Raw genomic sequence first — 24,950 nt, 5'->3', positions numbered from 1 at the left:
ATATTATTATCTGATGCCATTGCACATCTGAAATCTATATTTGTAACATTCATTGATATTATTATCTGATGCCATTGCATATCTGAAATCTACATCTGTAACATTCATTGATATTATCTGATGCCATTGCACATCTGAAATCTATATTTGTAACAGTCATTGATATTATCTGATGCCATTGCACATCTGAAATCTACATTTGCAACATTCATTGATATTATTACCTGATGCCATTGCACATCTGAAATCTACATTTGTAACATTCATTGATTTTATTATCTGCTGCCATTGCACATCTGAAATCTACATTTGCAACATTCATTGATATTATTATCTGATGCCATTGCACATCTGAAATCTACACTTGTAACATTCATTGATATTATTATTTGATATCATTGCATATCTGAAATCTACATTTGTAACCATTAATTTTATTATTTGATATCATTGCACATCTGAAATCTACATTTGTAACCTTCATTGATTTTATTATTTGATGCCATTGCACATCTGAAATCTATATTTGTAACATTCATTGATATTATTATCTGATGCCATTGCACATCTGAAATCTACATTTGTAACATTTATTGATATTTTTGTCTTATGCCACTGCACATCTGAAATTTACATATGTAACATGGCACCCCATTTTTTTGTCCTTGTTTTCTTTTAGAATTGTTTCTCACTCATCAGACAGGCTAGCATGACAGCATCCCCAATCTTTACTTTTCTTCAAACTCCCGGGACAGGCTACATCATATATGCTTCTTCCCAGAAATCACTCCAGAGGTCATCTCTGTCTTGAGCCCTTGATTCTGCAATTAGCTCCTACTCAGAACAACTCAGTTCAGTCTGTCTCTGACAGCCATCTTGTGAAACTCCAGCTTCACAATATTTAAAAATATGACCTGCAGTGCTTTCCTTGAAAAGTGAACTGTTATCCATACTTGACTCGGGCTGCTTTTTGCCAGATATATCATGGCAACCCTAAAATTCATGCTCTGCAGTGCCTTCACTGCAGAACATTAACAAATTGCCAGGTTCTAGAATTTGGGAGTATTTAATTGTAGGCTTCTGTACAGACTGTACCATAACTCTACATGCGGAGCTTCCTTTAGGGAGATGAATCAGTTTGGGACAAGAATATGATATAAAACAATTTGAGCAACAGGGAATGTATAAATATTCAGGAATTGATGAAGAATCAACAATAAAACATGAACAAATGTGAATAAAAACTCAGTAAAGAATATTTTAGAAGACTTAAATTAATCCTGAAATCAGCATTGACATCTAGGAACAAAGTTCAGGCTATAAACCAGTTTGCTCTTCCTGTCCTAACTTACAGTTTTGGAGTGACTGATTGGCCCAAAAGGTGTTGGATAGATTAGATAGAAAAGCAAGAAGGATACTTCATGTACATCAAATGATTTAGAAAAATTGGTGCATACCAAGATTACATATTCCCCATTCCAAAGGAGATATGGGCCTCTTTGAAATTGATTACAAGTGCAGGTCTGCAATCATGGGACTGCATACATATCTGGTGACCTCACAAGACCCAAATGTAGTGAAAGTTTTGAAACATGAGGAGAGTAAATCTAATATGACTTCCCTGCTTAGTCTAGCAGAAGCATATCAACATCAAGCAAGAATGGAAATTAAACCAAAAGTAGATAAAAGTCAAGCAGCAACTGAATCTGCCAAAAAAAAAAAAAAAAGAATATAAGGTAAAGGATCAGATGAGGATGCAAGAAATGTAGAAAATGCATAAATATAGTTGCAAGTATGGACTACTTCTGGAACAACCTGAGGTTGATTAGGATCAAATGCAGGAATGGTTAAGGAGAGGCGAATTCAAACCAAAAGATGAAAGGTTAATATGGGTGGCTCAAGAGAGTGGACTATGTACACGTTGGTTTGCAAAGTCCATTGAACATGTAGTATAAACAGACAAATGTAGGTTTTGTAAAACAAAATTGGAAACAGTTGTACACCTTGTTGCTGGTTGTGACTTACTAATGGCAGAAGGACTGTATACTGAAAGGCATAATAATGTGACAAGACTGTTGCACTGGGGATTCTGCAAACATTATAATATTGATGTAGCTGAAAAACACTGGAAACATGAGCCACAAAGCATCATAGACAATGCTGAAGTCTACATCGCATGGGATCACTCATTAGCAACAGTTCAAAAGATAGATGTGAGAAAACCAGATATCGTGGTCCATGAAAAGAAGACAAAAGTAGCATCGATCATTGAAATTGCTACACCCAGTAACTACAGAGTCTTGCATACAGAGAGACACAAAGTCATAAAATATCAGGATTAGCAGGCAGAAATGAGAGCAATGTGGAAGAAATATACACAGACAGTTCCAATAGTAGTACGAGCAATGGGTCTTATAAAAAGAATCTTTCATCATATTTAGATATGTTACTGATACATGTAACTCCATATGAATTGCAGAAGGATTCATTACTGGACATGTTGCAGGTGCTGCAAAGAGCACTTCTAGCTGGCATGAAAGATTGAAACGATACTAATTTCATGCACTTTAATCATACTTCGATTTAGGAATGGGGTGCACTCCATTCATGGTATTAGAAACTCAAAAGATTTGGAGAAATTAAAAAAGGAGATTACATATCTGCTGACCTCATCAGATCCAAACATAGAGAAAGTTTTGAAACATAAAGAGAACAAATCTAAGATGACTTCCCTGCTTAGTTTAGTAGAAGCATATCACTGTTGAGTGGGAATGGAAACAAACCAGAAGTAGACAAAAATCAGGCAGTAACTGAATGTGCCAGAAAACAAAAGAGGAAGGATCAGATGAGAAGGCAAGAAATGTGGAAAAGGCATAAATATAATTACAAGTATAGTGGGGTACATGTACATTATTTTACAAAGTTAATTGGATGGCGCAGTGGTGCAGCAGTTGCGTTATCATCTCACAGCAAGAGGTTCTCCAGTTCAATTCTCAGATGGAGTGCCTTCTGTGCTGAGTCTGTATGTCCCCCCTGCATTCATGTGGGTTTTCTCTGGGTGCTCTGGTTTCCTCCCACGTTACAAAGACATGCACCTGGAGCATTTCTTGCCAGGCCTCTGCTGAAAATTGGCTCATTCTAAGGTGGACTTTCCTTGTAAACAAATGTTAAACAAATAAAAATAAAATAAAAGGCACGTGGGAGAAACAGACAAATGTAGATTCTGCAAAACAGAACTGGAAACAGTCACACATCTTCTTACTGGGTGTGACACACTAATGGAAGAGGGCCTGTATACTGAAAGGCATAATAATGTGGAAAGATTGTTGCACCAGAGGTTGTGCAAACATTACAAAACTGAAGTAGCTGAGAAGCACTGGAAACATGAGACACAAAGCATTACAGAAAATGATGAAGTTTATATCACAGGGGATCCAACAGTTCAAAAAATAGATGTGAGAAAACCAGATACACTGCTCCATGAAAAGAAGACAAAAGTGACATTGAACATATACCCAATGATTACAATGTATTATGCACAGAGAGACACAAAATCATAAAATAGCAAGATTTGGAGGCAGAAATGAGGGCAATGTGGAAGAAGGATACCCAGATAGTTCCATTAGTAGTAGGAGCAATGAGTCTCATAAAAAGAATTTACAGTCGTATTTAAATATTTAAATATACAACCGATACATGCAACTCCATAGGAATTACAGAATGAGTCAGTTCTGGATACATTGCTGGTGCTGCATAGAGCACGTTTGGCTAACTTTAAAGATTGAAACTATACTAATTTCATGAACTTTAATCATGCCTTGACTTAATAAATGGGATCCATTCCCATTGTGGTATTAGAAACCCAAAAGACCTAGAGTAATTAAACTTACATAGATTAACCCCATTTTCATCCCTGTTACCTACTGCACAACAGATTACCATCTCACAGTACTAATAAAGTTAATTTTCAATATTACCATCAAATCCATAGAATAATATTTCTAAGTTTATGTTTACTGCATGGTTCAGTAATGATAAAAACTGAAATCAAATCCAAATACAAAAATTCACAGTGGTTTCTGCCACTGTTAACTCACTGCTTCAGTTAAACTCTGGATTGCATGATGCCAGCAAAAGTTTTATTTTATGCAAAATATGTAGATAATAGAATGTATATAAAATACAGCAGAGTTATTTTATAATGCAAATGTTTTAACATAGAATAGCATCATAAATTATATTCTACATTTTAATTCAAACTGTATGGTTGACAGTGTCAAGTCCTTTGCTGAATTATTCTAGACTACAATGCATTATTGTGCACTTGCATTTACAAAAATGTCAAGAAGAAAACTGCATGTCCTTTTGCATGGAGATGAACATACATGCAACTTCTTCATGAGAAAAATGCTACCCCTCCCCTATTAACTAAATATTTTAACTTAGGTCACTTATGAACCTAGTATTCCCTTTACTCTAAAAATATGTAACTTAGAGTTAGTAGATTTATTAAGTGGAGGTTTCATTTCACACAGACAGCAAATCACTAGAAAATTGACTTTTCTACCCATGGAAATAGAGTGACAGGCCCTGGTATAGTATGCATATGGACTGTGCAGGTTATTTCCTAGAAAAATGTGTTTGTTTTTAATAAATTTCTGTTCAAGTGGCAGATATGAATGCCAGGAACACTGTTACTTTGAAAGAAGTTATTGAAAAATGAAAACAAAATTTGAGCATGTATGGCATTCCAAAAATTCTAGTATACAAGCTTTAAAATATTAAATTGAATTTGTTAGTGTTCCACAATGGAAGCCCAAACAACAGAATGTCAGGGAATCGAGACATTGAAAACTAATGCCCAAAACCAAAAAGTGCAAAAATTTTAACTGCAAGTGTTTTTGAAGGAGGGTAAGCTCCCTACACATTCCATATGGGGATAAGCCCTCTATAACCCCAAACTTATATTTACCAAATCAACAGTTGCATCATCTCAAATAGGGGAGACATTTTCCAAAGCAAAGTAAAAACTGTTGATGCACAATTAGAAATCACACAGTCAGTGATTGCCTTTGTGAACCCAGGCATCTTGTGGTCAGGTAATTGACAGCTGGGGAATTTTACCTTGACCACTTATAGCTATACAGTGTGATATATAACTAGTGCTCCATTTTATGCTTCATTTAATGTCCTGACAGATAAGGACAGACTTTGAAGGAAAGGATGAAAAAATAAACTGCGGCTGTAAAACAATAGTGTCATGGTTGTTGTTGTTACTTATTCACAGTGTTATTTCACAGATGATGACATGTTTAGCTCTAAAAGACATGTAAATGTCAAGAAGACAGAGATCCTCTTTCAATTTGCTTTTCCCCATCAAAAAGAAAAAATCCAAAGAAAGCAATGTCTTAAAAAAAGAACATACAATGTTCAGAAGCTTTGTACTGGGAATTTTACATAAACAAATGTCAATAAATAAAGGAATTAAAGGTTATTAAAGAATGACAGTTAATGGCTGTAAATGAATTCCTAGAATAAGTGACAGTTTTTATGAATGGTTGTCTTATAATATGGCTAATGGTTATGGTTTGTCTGTAAGAAAATATATCAGTCAAATCTCAGCAAGATTTGTAAAGGTTGAAACAATACTTGAACCTGTGAAAGTGATAAAAGATTCCTTCTAGTGCAAACCTTCCCATGTGCTTTTTACAGACACAACATAAACCTGTGAATACTGCAGCTGGGAAACTTGTGGCTTGTGCTTATGCCTGTGGTAACAAACAAAATGTGAAGAACCCATACCTATTTGTGCTGGGGCAAAAGGTCTTTTCTTTTTTTAAACTGTTGCAAACTGCTTGTTACAATTGTATTAAGCAGCTGCTACACTTTGTATCACACGCAGAGCACTTCAATAAATGCTGCTATGCACTGAAGAGCTGTTAGACTGGGGAATTTCATTTTAAAGTAGTTGTTATGCATGAGGTAGAATAATAGGCCTGAAAATACAGTGTTAGACTTGTATTCTCATGTATACATTCCATTTAAGGGAAAGACAGCTCAGTAGAAAGGAAAGGGTAATCTTGCTGACTATGTATGAGATGTGCAGAAATAACAGTTCTCAAGGGAAAGCTACAGAATGTTCCTTTCTCAAGAGACAGATATGTATAATTGCAATGGAATGCTAGATAAAGAATAGACAGTTAGGCACTGTGAGGTACATGCAAGACAAAGTCTGAAGACAAAGGCTAAAGAGGTGTGTACAACATTACAGGGTTTTGATATTATTAGGAAATACTTCAGACATGGGCAGTTGAGTCAATTAAGTTAGCTTCTGGACTGATATGCAAGAAGCTTGCCACCCGTCTGGTGCCTTTTTTTGGTGGTGTTCTAAAGACCAAATTACCACCATAACAGCTACAAACAAATGCAATCTGAGGGTCATGCTGCTCAGTGCTAGAAATCTAAATCTCAAAATGCACTCACTCGAAGCACTCCATGAAATGGAGAATATCAACATTTGTGCTGTAACAGAGACCTGGTTCAAGGCAGCAGAAAGCACCCCCTGCACTACCAGGCTATAACTCATTCCACACCTTACTGCCCCAGAACTTGGACCGAAGCTCCAAAGGCAGTGGTGTTACCATATTCATAAAGGATGCGCACACCTCCAGACTTTTAGCCCAACATAATGCATCAGAGATACTACAGGTGCAGCTAACATTGGGTAGGACAGCAATTCAGGTTGTAGCCTGTTATAGGTCCCCAACCATGTCCCAAGACTAACACTCCATGTTCCTAAGCACCCTGGAGAATATTAGGGTCCAACCTAACACTCTCATACTGGGTGATTTTAACTACCCCTCCATTAACTGGGAAAACTATTCATATACCAATACACTTTCCCAACGTTTCCTGGAAATCATTAATTCCAATGCCCTGGACCAGCTAATTCTTACCCCCACTGGAAGTAGCAACATCCTTGACCTGGTCGTTACTAACATGGGTGACCATTGCTCTACATCAATAGTCACCTCCTCCCTGGTTAGATCCAATCACAAACTAATCACCTTGGAAATCCACATCCCTCATGACCCCCCCCCCCCAGCAAAGGTAACCACCATGAAAAACTTCTCGAAAATTAACTTTGGGCTCCTAAAAACAGAGGTGGCTAACTTCATGGCACCCATGCAAATGAAGAATACTTGCATGAGTGCCGAATCATACACCAATGCACTGTACAAACATGTACACAAATGCATGGATCTCACCATACCCAATAGAACCAAGACACTCTCCTCCAAAATAAAAGGAAGTCAATCTGGTGGTCCCCTGCCATAAACAAACTCTACAACAGAAGGAGGAAACTGATGTGGAATAAAGATGAATCCCAAGACTGGAAAAACTCCCTTATCAGCATCAACAAAAAGTTGAGATCCCTCATCAAATCCTCTAAAGATAACTATGAAAACAGAATTGCAGCAGATAGTAAAGACAACCACAAGGCCTTCTATAGTTATGTAAAGAATCTCTATGGCAATACCCAGATTTGCTCTGAGCTACTGCACAATGGTACCTCCTATACCATGCCAAACAGATATTGCCAATATACTGGCCAAAAGATTCAGTGTCAACATTACCCTTCCCCTCCAAAGGACCAATCACAGTACCAGTAGATTGCCAGGCACCCAGTATTACTGTTGCACAGGTTAAAACAGCACTGTCCAAGGCCAAGAATACAGCTTCTATGGGACCTGACAATATCCCTGGCTGTGTTCTAAATGAACTACAGTGTAACCTGGCACCTCAGTTGTGTGCCCTGTTCAATCACAGCCTCACCTCAGGCTTTGTCCCTACCTAATGGTGCACTACTATAGTCATCCTTCTCCACAAAGGAAGAGCGACTACAGACCCTGAAAACTATTGCCCCATTAGCCTGACAAGTCTGATATGCAGAGCTATGGAATGCATCATCATGGACCTAATAAACAAGGATTTAGGGAATCTCCAAACTCTGGATACCACACAGTTTGGTTTTGTGAAGGGTAGATTATGCCTGCTCAACTTGGTTGACTTCTTTGAGTCAGTCACCAGAGCTGTAGATGAAGGCAAGGTGGTTCATACAGCCTACCTTGATCTGGCCAAGGCATTTGATACCATTCCCCACTCAGGAATCACAGAAAAACAAACTAAGCTAGGCATCAATCCCTATATCACTAGGTGGGTTGCAAACTGTCATAGATAGAACCTACAGTGTGAAAGTAGCTGACTCCAAGTTAAACTGCCAACCAGTCACAAGTGGAGTCCCAAAGAGATCAATCCTGGGTCCTCTCCTATTTGGTATCTACTTCTCAGAAGTCCAGGCCAACACGAAGGGACTCTGGCTGACAAAGTGCATGGACGTTTGCAAGTTGGGAGCCATTATTAACTCCCCAAGTGATGTTGACATCCTACAGAAAGGCCACACTGAGACCAACAACTGGTGTCAGAACCATGGCCTTGAGCTCAATGCCAAAAAATATGTCATTATCCCCTTTGGGAAAAAGTCAGTTCCTATAAATTACCACATTGGTGGTAGTCCACTGAACACAGAAGGCATTATAAGAGATCTGGGAACACAGGTTGACAGCAACCTTTCTTTTGACCACTACATTGCCACTGTGGTTAGAAAGCCTTTCTATGTGGCACATCTCATTACTAAGGGTTTTGCATCCAGGAAAAAAAAAAGGTCATTGTCTCCCTCTACTCTTCCCTCATTAGGTCAGTTGAGTACAATGCCCCATTTGGCATGTACCTCACTAGACATCTGCAACAACTGGAGAGGCCACAAAAGTGCCACACAAAGAGGATTCTAGGCCTTAAACACTTGTCCTATATGGACAGACTCAAAAAAATCCAACTAGTCTCTTTCTTATATCACCTACTTAGATGTGATCTCTGCTTGACTTTCAAAGCAATGTCTGACCCAGCTCTGTTAGAAATCCTACATCTAAAAAAATCCCAATCCCTCCACACCACACATTCCAGAGACCTCAACCTCATTACCACAATGAACAGACTGCCCATGCTATGGAATAGACTTCCCAAACATGTCAAACAGAGCACCTCACTGGCCCTCTTCAAGAGAAATCTTGATGAGGTTCATAGGTTCATAGGCTGGTACTAGGCTATCAGCCCTAGGGCCTATACAAGCCTAGCCATAACAATTCCCTGGCTATTTGGATGGGAAATAGAAAATCCCGGGGATCACTCCAGTAGTTCTACTCAACAGAGGCACTTTGAACTAAGGTTGGGTGGCACTATGCCAGGGTAATCCTATGGACTAGGATTGTAAAGGATCCAGGGTCATTAGCCTAGTACATATCTATGAACCTAAGTCTTTGCACTACAGACATTCGAGCATGAGTACCGAAGAAGAATCAGAATATATGAAGAGAAACTTTGGATATATTTATCAGAACTGTTATATTTAACAGCACTGTTACTGTTATCCAGCATTCCAGATTAATACAGACTGTTATTGTTTATCAGCACTGTTATTGGAGACAGTATTCAGATATTGTTAATGGTTTACTATCATAATTTCGAATGAAACTTGGTTGACCACACTATGTTCGAACACAGAAAGTCGAATATGGCAATGTTGAACTTCAAAAGCAAGCCTAGGAATGGGTTTTAACATGGATCGAGATAGGGGAGAGGTTTGTACTTCGGCAATAGCAGTGAACCCCTATCTCGACCCATGATAAAATCCATTCCTAGGCTTGCTTTTGAAGTTCGACATTGCCGGGTTCGACTTTCTGTGTTCGAACATAGTGCGGTCGATCGAGTTTCATTCGAAATTATGATAGTAAACCTTGTTAACATATAATATAGCATTCTTAACTGAACTACAGCATGTGCAGAATTCATTCTGAAAAAGACAAAAAGACTTGGCCCTTAAAGGAGAGACTAAGACTGGCACCTGCTCAGCACAGGTTTGGGTAATTAACAGATAAAGACATTAATTCCAATCTCATTCCAGCTGATTTCATTTAATTCGTGTATACTACAGTCTTATCAGTTCTTTTAGGAGCTATCAGACGATCGTACACCCTAACACTTCACCCCACCCTGACTATGCTACCACTAATGCCTGATAGTTAACAAATGCTTTAAAGTCATGCATTTATGAAGTTTAAGGGTTTCAGATTGTATGTGATTGAGCAAATATTATTATACAGGTTCATAGGTTTATACTAGGTTATCGCTCAGATAGATCATTTATAGCATGGCCTCAAGGTCATAGTTCATTAGTACCCTACAGCACAAAGTAACTACTAGTCTGTTTCTTCTCCTCTCAATGAGAGTTTGAGGGGCCAGACCTGGACTGAATTTACAGTTTCCCATCCATTCATTCAGGTTGAATTTGAAGGGGACCAGGGAGCTATTATGTTTTACATTTAAGGGATATCTTCCAGAAAAGATGGATTCTTGAAGAGAGATTCCTATTTCATCAGCAGGTTTTGTTCAAGCAGGTGCTTAAAGTACTATTTTGTTGAAGTGTAGGAGGTTGCAAAGGACTGGATCCTTTGAGGCTTTTTATGCAAAGTTAAGGTCCCCACAAAAAAGTTTGAATAAAGCAAAGAAGAAAGAAAGTGTTTTAAGATATACTGCATAGCGCCTAGAGAAAATGCTCTTGATTTTCTTTGTGAAAAACACTGCAATCTTTTGAGCTGAGTCATACACTTAGACAGGTACAGATCAAAAAGAGCATTATATTCTATTGAGGGTCTGATAAATGAGAAGTTTAGTGAGATAATAACTTCCCTTGACCTAGAAGATGATGGCAGCGCATGGAGAATTAACTTACCTAAACAACATATATAGGGCTACATAAATAAGGTTACCACCTGTCCCTCTTTGCAAAGGACAGTCCTGTGGAAAGAAATGACAAATGTCATGAGATTTTAGGACAAAAAAATACTTCCCGAATTTTCTTTAATGGCTACATAAAACAGTTATTTTGTATCTGAAACACCTGAATGTCATATGAAATAGCATAAGCAATTCAAATGCTACAAGAATAAGCTTTTAGTTTTGTAAAAAGTGAACTTCTGTCCTATGCTCTAGCTGTGGGTATGTTTTTCCTACAAAATCTCAAGTTTCTAAAAAAATGTCCCACTTTGGGCATTTGACATGGTGGCATCTCTATATATAAAGTTTTGGCCAATACACAAAAGCCATGAGGAGACAGGTTCAGGACATCCCTGGAAAAGCAGTTAGGTCTTTCAATTATCTCCTCCCAGACTGTTAAACATACTGGACTCCTTAAAATGACACTAAACCAATAGTCAATATAATTTTTTACTGTGGTACATTCTTGGTGATGGTGGGATGCTGCTAAATACTAGTTTCATACCAACCTCAGCCACACATTGTTTTTTGAAAACTGCAACATGTCTGCTTCATGTGATCCAGGGAGGTGTAACTCAAGATGTTCACTTACCCCTGCACAATAGCCAATCATATGTCTACCTTGGTTGAATGGAGTCAAGAGATCTAGTGACAGTGAGGTTCCTGTTGCCTGAGAGACAGCTTACCATCACCCCTTTAATGTACAGCCTAGTGAGTGGTGCATCCCTGAATCTCACTGTGGATTCACTTATGACTAGGATGTTACCAGATGTCTCATCTCTGCCTTATTGTCTTAAGGGCATTGGGTTGCCAGCTTGATGACCCCCCCTTTTCTCTTCTATTACCTGTTATTCCAATAATGCCATTTACTTGTAAGTGTATAACTAATTATCTTGTTTACCCAACCTACATTTTGGAGACCTTTGAGATTCAGACAGGGATTTCTTATGGACCTTGTATAAGATGGCTTATTTGCTGATTTAAGACAAGGCAGCTATGGCTGTGTGAGAAGGGTGTCAGTACTAACAACTAGATGGATAATGTTTATAAGTTTAGATAAGACAATGGCCTCTGAAGTTAGTACATTTTTGCACCTGTCAAATATAGATTCCTCTAGTTGTCTAGCAGAAATGGTTGTTAATAAGCATTAAGTAGTTGTTACATCACCTCAGGGTGCCTAGTGCTAAAAGGCTGATTACAAATGGTAAGAGAGACTCTGACCTCATGGTTTACAGTATCTGGAGTGTAAGGTGTGCACTGATGAACTTTATTGTAGAGAGGATTTTTTTGGTTAAACTTGAGAAGATGTGGATTGCTAGCAAAGTATAGCAGTCCAACAGAAATAAAGCACAAGAACTTAGCTAGGGGATCTGGCCTCATGGTGCTGAGAATAAAACTCCTACTGCATCCCAGATGACCTGTCTTCAACTAGCAGCATTTGCATTGAAGTGATCAGACAGCGGATGATGTGAAAGAATGCCTAATAGCAGCTGTCCCATCCTAGAGGTAGAAAGGTTGACAAGGCTCATTGCAGTAATAGCATTAAGAACATTGTGAGCTCCTGTCTGCAAGTGCTGCACCATTTGTTTGGAAATGTTGCTCATGTTCTTGGTAGTGATTGCAGCATTAGTAAAGTTAGTGTGGGAGAGGGGGTTAAAACACACTCCGTTGGCAGCATTGCAGCCATATGATGCTGCACCAGCATGCTCGATCTCCTGACATCATTCAGGTTGAGCCTGGGGAGGAGGTTAAGACAGGCTGAGTACACACAGTGAATGAGGGGAGTAGCTGGTGGGAGATGATGGTCAGATGAGAGAAGGGTGAGTAAAAAGTGAAACGGGATAGCCATTGGAGACAGGTGTCACAAATTGAAATAGTGAGTCAAACAAGTTGATACATTTCACAGGCAGTAGGTAGACAAGTGATGAAGAGTGGCTTAGCAGGCCAATTTAACTGGGACAAGTAGAGAATTGCAGTTTGGAGTTGGGTTAATTATTACAATTTAAAGTCTGTCTCAGCTTACATCGCAGGAGAGTTACAGTATAATGAGAAGTAGCAGCAGCTCTTTAAAGCAGTCTGAGGAATAAACAAACTGGCACGGCTGATACAACAGCACAGGTTTGTGTGACAGTGAGTCAGTGTTACCAGTACGGCAAATACAGCAGACAGCGGTAATCACGGTGAATCTGCAGCAGCAGTTTTAAGTATAGAAAAACAGCATGGCACAATTTGTAAGTACAGTATGGTCAGAGCCAGACCGTGGTCAAATGGGGGCCATAGATAAGGTAATGGTCCAGCCCCCCCATGCAGCTATTCCAGTTTCCCATTGCTTGGCTCTCTTCCCCCATTTTCCATAAATACTGTTCAGACCTGTTAGTGTGCATACTGTTTTGTTCTTTACTTTTGAAAAGATAACAAAAATGTTGATTTAATTTTTAATTTATTTATCCTTTGTTGACCAGGTTAGTTTCCCCAGAAGCCTCATTTCAGGGTAGACCCAAGGTGGTATTTGTATGACTTAGGGAAATTTAGCCAGTGTATCAGGGAACTTATCCTACTCTATTTTTGGTAAGTGCTGTGGTATCCCTAACATCCACCTGAGCAACCACCATGGATGTCAGACTTGGGAGTCAGCACCCCCATTATGCTATACTGTAGTGTCAGCAATCCATATCCCTGATGTAGGAGTAGAACTCACAGATTTCAGCATCAAAGGTGAGTGTGCTACTGTTGTACCACTAACACTGTTTTCAAACTTTATAACACAAATACTGATGGGAATTTGCTAAACAACACAAACAAAACAGTTGCACATTGAAAACAGACTTAGCATGAGTAGCAGTAAACCTTTCTCTTCTTCAAAACTCACATTCATTAAAAATGCACTGAAACTTACATTCATTCAAAATGCATTGAAACTCACATACATTGAAAATAAACCTGGCCAGTGGCAGATTAAGTGTACCGTTGCTCCCCAGGCTGCTTTCAGACCATGGGCCACCCTGCATACATTTTTAGGACCATGAATTAACGTATATGTTCTTTGATTCATGTTCCTGATTGTTTTAAATTTATTTCTTGTTTAATACAGCAACACTTGTTGGAGTGCAATTTAAATTTGTAGTTTTGAACATTTTTTCCATTAAGTGAAACAAAATATATGATACAATAATGACAAAAGTACGCATTTCAGAACATTTCAACCAACTCCTCAGTGATTTACTAGAGGGTCTGACTGGCAGAGAATTAAGGCTCCTGCTACCTATAACTGAGATACAGGGTTTGAGTCTGCTAAACTACTTAATTAAATAAGCTGCCCTTTCTTACTAGGGCATTGCGCATGCACACACCTTCCATACATGCTAAAGCTTCCGTGTTCTGTTTGATAGTTCCACCCCAGTGTATTTTGTTCTTATTATACATAATTCTCATGCTGCGTTCTGTTCCAGCAGTTCATTGAGAGTGAGGAGTTCCAGTAGTAAAAGCCACTGCCTTTCTGCCTGGCAGTAAAATCAAACTGCATTGTGCATGTTCTGTCACTGACTGAATCCAAGTTATCTTAAAGCACCACTGAAAGAGAGCAGGAAACAAATGGACATGCAGCAGTACTTAGCAAAAAAAAAAAAACTTTTTTAAATTAAAGTAATATTGTGGCCATGCACCCCCCCCCCCCCCCACCACCACCACCAACAAGCCATCACAGTCCCTAGGCAGCTACCTACATCGCTTAGGATCCAGCCCTGGGTATGATAACTAACAAACAGGCTTGCATGCCACAACAGCAAAGGGTTTGAGTTAGAAAGCAATAAGCAGCTGAAAATGGTGGTACAGTATTTGTAAAAGCAGTAGCAGCAATTTATAGATACTGCAAGCTATGACAAGCAACTTGGCTCAGATGCTGAAACAGCAGAAAAAATGAAATATATTGAGTAAGTAGCACAGAAAAGCAATGCAAATGTCATAATAATAGAATGTTAAGATACAAATTTAGTGGCAGTGATAGCAGTAATTTGTGATAAACAGAATTTAATTGTGTTTTGCAATAGTTTTACAAAATGTAAGTGTAACTGGACAGTTTACAGTCTGCCTACAGCAATTCTACACAAACCCACAGTTGGATCATCCATTGCCTGGTGCTGCCCACTAAAGTAGCTCCAACTCTATCTTCAGGAGCAAACATAGAAAAAAAATATTTTCTACTTTTAAGAACTATAGCAAAGCACTAAACAAAGCTACATTTGTTATACCCACACTAAGCTCTGAAGTGAGCGCTTAAGTCCTGGCTGCAATAGCAATATACAAATTCCTTTCTGGTATGGAAATTAATATGGATACTGCACTAACAACTGACTGAAGTCTGCTGATTGTGACCCACAACACCTTGCACCTGAGGTGGCTGACCTTTGACCTACCTTAGCTACATCTCTGACTTTACACTAGATGTGCTGAGCAACTATGTGGAAGTGTCTGATACAGTGTACAGCCATATGGAACTGTGCAGAGCTGAACACACTTGTATGCTAAAAAGTCTAGGTTAAGTACACAGTAATGAATGCCAAAATTGACAATGCCTCATATTTATTTATTTGTTTGTTTGTTTATTTATTTTTATCTAGAAAGTACAAGCACTTGAATCATCAGAAATACTTCTGAATAGTGGTAAACCATGCTTAAAACTGCTCAATATTTCCAGCTGTAGTGAGATCTGGTTTGAGATCAAGCCAAATAGATGTCCTCAGGTGTTTTCATGTACTCAGGCCCAGTCAAGCAGTGTGGCAACTTCTACAAACACACTGACTTTAAGCAAACAAATAAACCAGAGTATGAAAAAACAACTGAAGTCTACCAGACAAAATTTATTGCAGACAGAATAAACCTCTAGTACCTTGGCAAACAGCCTACAAGGAGTAAAACAAACAGCACACACTGAAATTATATATAATGACTGTCAATCTTGATACAGTGATTGATGTAACTGTTCATAGAGGTTCTCTTGTTTTAAATTTATGCAGTTATGAACTTCTTAGAAGTTCTAAACATAGGTTTAAAATTTGTGCTGACAGTAATACCATACCTATATGTTTTTAAACAAGAAATATTTTGCATAGCATGGAAGCTACATTTGAAACATTTTTTAGTAAAAGTTTTAATAATATTGTATATGATCATGACTTGGGCAATTTGACTTCTTGAGTCTCAAATTTTAATGATGATGACAGTTTAAATGCTTATTGTTTATTGGGTTCAAGAGACTTTCAAGTTAATAGTTCTTTTATCCCACCCCTTATTAATGAAACCATCAAACAATTTTCTGTGATGTTCATTAGAGGAGTTATATGATGGCTGTATTGAAGCCAGATCTGATATAAATTATAACCTGATGAAAGCTGAATGGAATGCTTTAAAACATTAAGTAATAGAAGGGATCTGGTAATAAAACCCTCTGACAAAGGAAATAAAATTGTGATATTGCATCATACTCAGTAAGCTTGTATGTGTTAAGAACATTTGGAGAATGAGTTAGTATATGAAAAAAGTAACATTGAGGTTTATAATGATGCAATATCACAGTATAAATTATTGTTGGAAAAAGGTAATAGAATGGGTTATTTAACAAGGGAAGACATTGATAAGAAATGTAAAGTTTATAGCTGTAAGACTGCAACCTTTTACTGTTTACCCAAAATACACAAAAGCCTTATTAATCTACCTGGCTGCCCTATTCTATCTGCGTGTTAAGTATTTTTTGAATAATATTGTTTTTATGATGCAAACATATTTATTGCCATTTGTGATTAAGTTACAATCTTATATAAGACACTTTTGTTTTTTACACAAAATATCAGAATTGTGATGGGAAAAGGATATGAACTGGATCACAGTTGATGTTAAGAGCCTTTATACAAGCATAAAGTATGAATATTGTACTCAAGCTTTACATTATTTTATTTATTTATTTATTTATTTGTTGGCAATCCTTCAAAACATTATATTATTAAGTTAACTCATATTTGTTTGTTTAATAATTAATTTTTGTTTAATAAGGTAACACATCATCAATTGCAAGGTACAGTAATGGGAGTTTCTTTTGCCCCCATGTATCAAATTTAATGATGGCCCTTTTTGAGGTGGAATATTTATATAAACATAATTTTATGTCTAGATATGCTAATAGTTATTATAGGTATATAGATGATTTGATTTTTATTTGTAAGGGTGGTAAAGATAAAATTGAAGATTTTTATGGTTTGGACTTTGATGGCTTACAATATGGAGGTCAGGTTCTATTTTTGGAATTAGTTCTAAAAAGGTTGGAAAATGGTGAAGTGAGAACAATGGTTCATAGAAAATTTGTGGACGGTAGTCAGTACCTACATAGGGAAAGTTTTCATCCTCCTCATTTCAAAAAATCTTTGCCCTATGGAGAATTTTTACATCTTTATAGAATTTGTAACATCTGAGGAGATTTTATAGAAGAGTCTAATCAGACTTCTAAAATGTTTGTTAGTAGGGGATATGATTGGAAATTAGTAGATATGGCTCTGAAAAGAGTGATTGATCAGAGAAATAGTAAAGTCCAACCTCTAAGATATGAAGTAAAAATGAATGATAATAGAGAGGTATTTGATAAAGTATATTTTGTTACTATATATATAATATTCTTAGTGAAAAAAATAAGTGAACTATTAAAACACTGCTGGAAATTTTTGTTGAGGAACAATGAACTATTTCAGATTTTAAATCATTGTCCTTCTATATCATATACACATGGTAGAAATTTAAAAAAATGTTTAGTTACTCTTTTATTTGTTTCCCACGAAGATATAGTTTTAAGAAATCCCTAGCTTTTAGGTACTATTCCCTGCAGTAGTTGTAGTGTTTATAGATATATATTGACTTTCTTTGGAAAGATTAATGGTATTTATTTTCATCCAATGGGAAATTATTCTTGTATTTTGGAGGACATTATTTATGCCCTCAGATGCCCCTGTGATTTATATTATATTGGAGAAAGAGAAAATTTAGGGTTAGATTGCAAGAGCATATTATGGACATCAAAACAACAAAAAATGGAGAGTCCCAGTCTTACGCAGTTTAAAGAAAAACATGATAGTAATTTTTTATTACTGCAGGGTACTGTTCTTGAGTAGGTTTGTGTGGAGGTTGGGGAAAATTGTTCTTTAAAGATAAACTTTTACGTAAAGAATCAATGTTTGTTTTAGAATACAATATATTGCTACCTTTTGGATTAAATTCTGAGGTGAACTAGAAATGTTTGATTTAGATCATTGTATAATTGATTAATTAGTTAATTATTTTGTGTAATTGTTATATAAGATGTCAGTGTGTGCTGTTTGTTTTACTCCTTGAAGGCTTTTTGCCGAGGCACTACAGTTTTATTGTGTCTGCAATAAATTGTGTCCAGTAGCCTTTGGTTGTTTTTTTTTTTTTTTTTTTTTTCCATTTCCCATTGTAGTTGGTAAACAAACCAGAGTACACAGACTAGTTACAAAACACACTTGTCCTGTATCCAATAACAAATTTCACCCAGAACACAGCAGTACCTTTCCTTTCAGAAGGAGATTACATGTTAAAACAATTTAAACTGCAAAAAATTCACCAGAGTACAAAATACAGTACAGAACATTAAAACAGGCTCTAGAACACTCTAATTTAAGGCAAAAAAAAAACATACCCACTTCCCAAGTGTAGTGGGATCTGCTTTGAGATCAGATCCAAGTGGATGTCCTAAGACTTGTTCGTGTAGTTGCAGCTCAGACAAGTAAGAATTCAGTTTTATGAACAGCAGTATAAGAAAGGGAGTATAACAACTTTGGTACAAGTGGCATTAATTTAGAAGACTGACATTTATAACTTACCATTATTTGGTAATCCACAAATCTCTGTTGTATTAAACTGATTCATTTTGCTATTGATGGGATTGCTAGCTTTGCAAGAAATCAACGTCCCTTCATCGGTCACGGGCACGTTAACATGCAGGTTGGCTCCACTGTAAAATGAGGGATTGTTTTTAGGAACTCTCCATAAATAGGTGACATTAGAGCCATCTTCTGCAATGCACCTCAGTGTAAGGTTACATATGTTATTTGAAGTGGAGTTACTGATGGGGCTTATCTTTATTTTAGTTATTTTTTCTGTGAAAAAAGATTAAAAAGAGTTATAAATATTGCAAGACATGGATAACTGACATTATATATTTAGATCCTCACATATTGTTGTAGTCTTAAAACAACAACTCTAATGAGTAATAAAATGAAGAGAAAGATGACCCAAACTGTTCCTGTTAGCTCTATTAAATCATGTTTGTTTCACCTCTGTAAAAGCCAAGGGCTCTAAATGTCACAAAACCTTCAAATGTACTTCACAAAAACTGTACCTTATCAGTTTAGGTCAGTTAGTATTCAACATTTCAGCATTCCATTATAATTGGAGCTATCATCTTACCAAGTCAGAATAGTATGGTGTCTGGGTATGTGTAGCACAGCCAATACTTAATAACAAAATCACTTTTCAGTGAACTCAAACAGCCGATCTAGGACTGAAAACAAGTATCTAAAATAATAAAAAGTAAAAGTAAACCCTTCGTAGAATGTGTTACACTAAGACAAACTTGAAAAAGGATACAGAAAATAGAAAGTGTATCTTTTGTACACTGTCTAGTACCAAGATATTTCAGTCCAGAGAAATGCATTTTTGACCAGATGTCCTTTTTTTCTATTTCAAGGTATAAGTAAGAAGAGTTAGAACTGCAAGATGATTTATGCAAAGTTAATAAATACAAAGAAGTACATAATGCAAGTAGATCTAAACTATAAATTAATACTCATCCCTGAATATGAAAGTATAGGAGATATGCCTTTCAGACAAGCAAGTACTGAACTAACAAAGGGATTTATGAATATTTCTCAAAGTGTAAATTGTTAAACTAGTTACTGTGTTCATTGTTCCAAGAGAATAAAACTTCACAGTTGATCACTCGTTGTACAGTATCTGCATTTGGAGATGACTGCCCTCCATTCCTATAACAAAGTCATCTGGCCCTGTCTCTTGGGAGGTTTGCTACCTAAGGAGTCCTAAAATCTGATTTATCTATTACAAGTGGTTTAACAGAAAATAGACACAGGCAAAAAACTTCAAACAATCGTTACTGTCCTGCCTAGCTCCTAAAAGTAATACCTCATTACATTATACATTAGTTCACCAACCAACACCAAGTGACTCTCCAGCTGTAACTCCCTCCCTAGTCAAATCAGGCCACAAATCAGTCATATTCACTGTAAGGCTGAAGAATGAAGTATCCTTCAATAACTCATTTTCCAGAGATCATACCAAAGCAAATCTATTAAAGTTGAGTGATGACCTGGCAAAATGTAACTTTTCCTTCCCCTATGGACCCCTCCACAAATGTAGCATCATTCATGGCCAAGTTATATGAACATGTAAATAACTGCATAGAATCATCTGTACCCCTCCAAAATAAATACAATGCCAGGTTTAAAAATAAACACATATGATTGAATCCTATTATAAATATGATCTACAATAAAAGGAAAAAGCTCATTACAGATGAAAACAACCATAATTCTATAAATGCCAAATGTCCATAGTTCCAGTTGCATACTGATGTAGGCTGAAGGGAGGAACTAGTGGCAATGAAGTTTGGAGTTGAAACTGGAGGTGCTGTCTGGTAGTGGAGATAGTCTTGGGTAACCAAAAGTGCTGTCTGGAAGTGGCGATTGTACTGGTTTCACAGCTACATACAGCTGAGAGTTAGTGATTCTTTGCTCCATCTCTCATCAGATGCAAACAGTAGTGCTAATCCCAAGCTGCTTGCAGAGAAGTTATATTAACCCAGATATTGATAAGTTAAATACACTTGCTGTAGTCTTCTAGTCACAGATAACCTGGATGAAACCTTCAACAGCTGAATGTAAAAGAAAGCCAGACTGCAGAAATGCTCTGAAGAGGTTCTCACCAAAACTTCAACCAGACCACTCAGTGACGCCTCACACACTGCCCATTCAGACAGCAGCAGGAAATCTATGCATCTCTCTATTCCTTTTCTCATCAGTAGCAAAACAGTACCACTAGTTCCAGGCCAATTCTCAGGTATTCTAGTGATTGCTAATCACTAAGTGTGTCAGAAAATAATGTCAGGGGGCATGGCCAAGATGAGCACTGAGTAACAGCACTTTATCTCTGCTCTGCCTTATCAGAATTTCTATGACAGCCTTTTTTGAATTTAACTATCCTATTTTGTTTTTTTTTTTACATATTTGGAATCCTTTAACCATATTCTGGGATAGTATATATATATATATATATATATATATATATATATATTTTTTTTTTTTAATTTTTATACTTTTTCCTGTCAACAAGACTAGAGAAAATATCTTGGCACGAGGGTACAAAATGAGCCACACTAAATCTTCTCTTCAGGAAACAACTATTAAGAAGGAACTTCAGTCACTACTATCTAATATTCAAGGACTGACAACAAAAATTGATAGAATGGATATGAAACTAGACAATTTTAAAGAAAAATGTTCCCAACAAATGGAAATGCTACATGAAGATCTCAGACAACAGAAAAGACAGATTAAAGGAATAGAAACTTCATTAAATTATATGGACACTAGAATTCAAGAAGATGAACATAATATAGACTTTTTCTTAAAACAAAATACCCCTTTGCAAACTAAAATTGATGATCTAGAGAATAGATCATGAAGAAATAATATTAGGATTTTTGGGCTGCCTGATAACGTTGAAGAAACTAATATGGAAAAATTCTTAACATCTTGGCTTCCTGAGATATTACAGCTTCCTGAAGCTCTTTAATATGGGCTAGAGAGAGAGAGCCCACAGGTCCTTGACTTCTTCAAAAAAGGTAAAACTAATTCTACTAAATCTTTTATAGTGAAGTTTTTATCATCACATGATAAGGAAATAGTGCTAAAGACTGCATGGGCTAAATCCCCTATTAAATATAAAGACAATGTCATACACTTTGATAATGATTACTCATCTTCTGTAATAGCCAAAAGAAAACTTTTCATTCCAATGCTTAAAGAACTTAAAAAAGCCCAAATAAAGTCTCATCTATTATTTACAGCCAGATTAAAAATTTTTCTTCAGGATGATCAAAAAATATTTGATGACTTAGAAACTGCCATTACTTTTATTAAAACAAGAAAGCTGATTGATAAAATAGAAGAAACGGATTGGGCAAATGCCAGTCTTAAAAGAAATGCAGACAATAGTTACTGGAAGACATCTGAACATAAAAAGAAGCTCGAGAATAGGTGAATATTAAAAGGAAATAAAAGAAGACATTTCTATTCAAGCTTTCTTTTATCGTAGATTTATTGCATATCCCAGAAGTTGGGGAGATGAAAATGGTTCAACAGGTCAGTCTTGTTGTTTAAATCCTTTTTTCTCTTGATATATGCCTGTTTTAATAACTTTTTATAGTATAATTGTTAGTAAACCTAGTTAGCTTTATTATATGTGGCTTGATAATTATTGTAAATTAATGCTACTTATTCTATTATTCATTTATTTTATCTGCTGTTTGTTACTTTTAATACTCCGTACAATTGGGGAATGATATCTGTGTTGTCTTGGTGACTAAAACAAGTACGGAGATTTAATAGTGAAACAAAATGAGGGTATTTGGTTTTATAGAAATTATTTCTTTTTAGTTTTTGTTGTTATTTTCTATATATTTGAAGGGAGACTTTTAATAAATATTGTTGATGTGTTGTTTCTTTGCTAAATATAATTTTGTTCTGCTAGTGAATCTGTTGGTGGTAGTGATGAGAGACATTGAAGATGCTTTTAGTAGACTGATGTGATTTAGTTTTCAGCTCAGGTATTTGATAAAAGCTGGAACTGTGTAAATATGATGTTGAATGGAAGATTTTTGTGAAGTTGCTGGTGATGATATTCCTTGATAGTATGGTTATATGCTGGTTTTATGTTTACTGGTGCTTGCTTTGGGGAATTGGGTGGTTTGCTGTTGGTTAGTGCATCGCTGGTGGTCTAGTGGCTTGTTGTGCTTGAGAAATAAAGTTTGTGATGCTTACAATGCTTATGGTGTTGAATATGGCTTTCCTTTTTCTCTTTTTCTCACTCTTTCTTTTTTTCTGCATTATATCATTCCCAAGTTGCCACGAGGTCATCTGCTGCCTTGGTAGTGAAAAATTGCTTATGGTTTCCCCTCCTTAGCCTCGCGGATGTGAATTAAAGTACTGAACTGAGATGCATTTGCATCATGGCTGATAGATGTGAAGATAGAGAGAGGAGAAGAAAATATAGTTTCCATAGAAACGTATGCTGTGCAAACTCTAAGCTGAGGAACTCTGCAGCTACATTTATAAGCCAGAATAGACAGTCTCTACTGCCATCTAGAGGAAAAAAGTAAATATTGCAGTTAAGTGATATACTTCACATGTATATTTTGTAAAAATATTTATTGACTTTATGAAGCAACCTTTATCTATATATATTTTTTTATATATCAAGTACTATTAGTAATTTTGATCTGAGAACAGATTGGTGCTGTCGGTAAGGATTAGATGGAAAAAAAGGACAACTCAATACATATATACATTTTCACCAAGAAAGCTCAGTTAATTGCTTATTTATTCATACAGTTAGTATGCTATAGTTATGTCATCGCTATGCACACACTCATATGCATACACACTCACATGCACACATGTGTATGTGTGCATACACACTCACATGCACACATGCAAACATACTCACATACAGTATTTGTCATGAAAGACCCATATATTTGGATGCATTTATAACAAATGCAAATTTTGTTTATATGGTGGTGTTTGGATGGTAATGTCATGACATATAGAATTATATCTAAGCTCAAAATCTCATCTTGTTATAAGTCACAAGTCTAGCCACTTACAATAATATAGATGTATTTTTCTGTTCATAGGTTCATAGGTTGGTACTAGGCTATCAGCCCTAGGGCCTATACAAGCCTAGCCATAACAATTCCCTGGCTATTTCTTCCCACATTATTTACTTTCCTGGACCCCTGTCTAGCAGGGCGACTGACATGATCCCTGGGGTGAATTTCCTTTCTCCCATCCAATCGTCAAGGTTCCTCTTGAAGAGGTCCAAAGAGGCACTCTGCTTGACATGTATGGGCAATCTATTCCAGAGTCTGGGGAGTCTCTGGGTCAGGAACCTATCCCTCCAGCATGTTTTGTTTATTGTGATGACAAGGTTTAGATCCCTGGAGCATGTAGCTCTGAGGGATTGGGATTTCTTTAAGTGTTGCATGTCCAACAGCTCTGGGTTTGACATGGCCTTGTATGTTAAGCAGAGATCGCCTCTGAGTAGATGATATGCGACAGAGTATAGCTGGAGTTTTTAAGGCGGTCAGTGTAGGGCATCTGCTTTAGGCCTGTGATTCTTTTAGTGAGGTATTTCTGAGGCCTTTCCAGTTGTTGCAGATGTCTTGAGAGGTACATACCAAATGGGGCGTTGTATTCTATAATGGGTCTAATGAGGGATGAGTACAGTGGGACAATGACCTCCTTTTTTCAGGATGAAAAGCCCTTCGTGATGAGGTGTGCCACATAGAAGGATTTCCTGACTGTTGTGGCGATGTGGTTATCGAAGGTGAGACCACTGTTCACCTGTGTCCCTAAGTCTCTTATCACACTTTCTGTGTTTAGTGTACTGCCACCTATATGGTAATTCTTGGATACATGTTTTTCCCCAAAGGGGATAACAATACATTTCTTGGCATTGAGCTTGAGCCCATGGCTCTGGCAGCAAGCATCTGTTTCTGTAAGGACCTTTTGTAGAGTATCCACATAATTTGGGGATTCAATAATGGCTCCCAGTTTGCAGTCATCTGCAAACTTTGTTAGCCAGAGTCTCTTAGTGTTGACCTGTACTTCAGAGAAGTAGATGCCAAACAAGAGCGGCCCCAGGACTGAACCCTGAGGTACTCCACTTGTCACTTGTCTGGAGCTGGATTTGGAGTCGGCTAC

At 37.0% G+C, this 24,950-nt stretch overlaps 1 protein-coding gene across 1 annotated transcript in view; it reads right to left on the bottom strand.

The window, feature by feature from the left end:
* LOC122791842 (T-lymphocyte surface antigen Ly-9-like) overlaps positions 1-24,950 on the bottom strand; it is a 712,953-nt gene that overhangs the window by 141,095 nt on the left and 546,908 nt on the right. Inside the window, exon 3 of the mRNA XM_044059802.1 lies at positions 18,774-19,049. Coding sequence (XP_043915737.1) covers positions 18,774-19,049 — 276 coding nt within the window. The remainder of the gene's footprint in view (positions 1-18,773; positions 19,050-24,950) is intronic.

This window comes from Protopterus annectens, chromosome 17.part0, assembly GCF_019279795.1.
Source record: "Protopterus annectens isolate FY-2018-M chromosome 17.part0, PAN1.0, whole genome shotgun sequence".
Classification (NCBI taxonomy): domain Eukaryota; kingdom Metazoa; phylum Chordata; order Ceratodontiformes; family Protopteridae; genus Protopterus; species Protopterus annectens.
The sequence above is the reverse complement of the archived record's forward strand: the minus strand, read 5'-3'. Positions and strand labels throughout refer to the sequence as shown.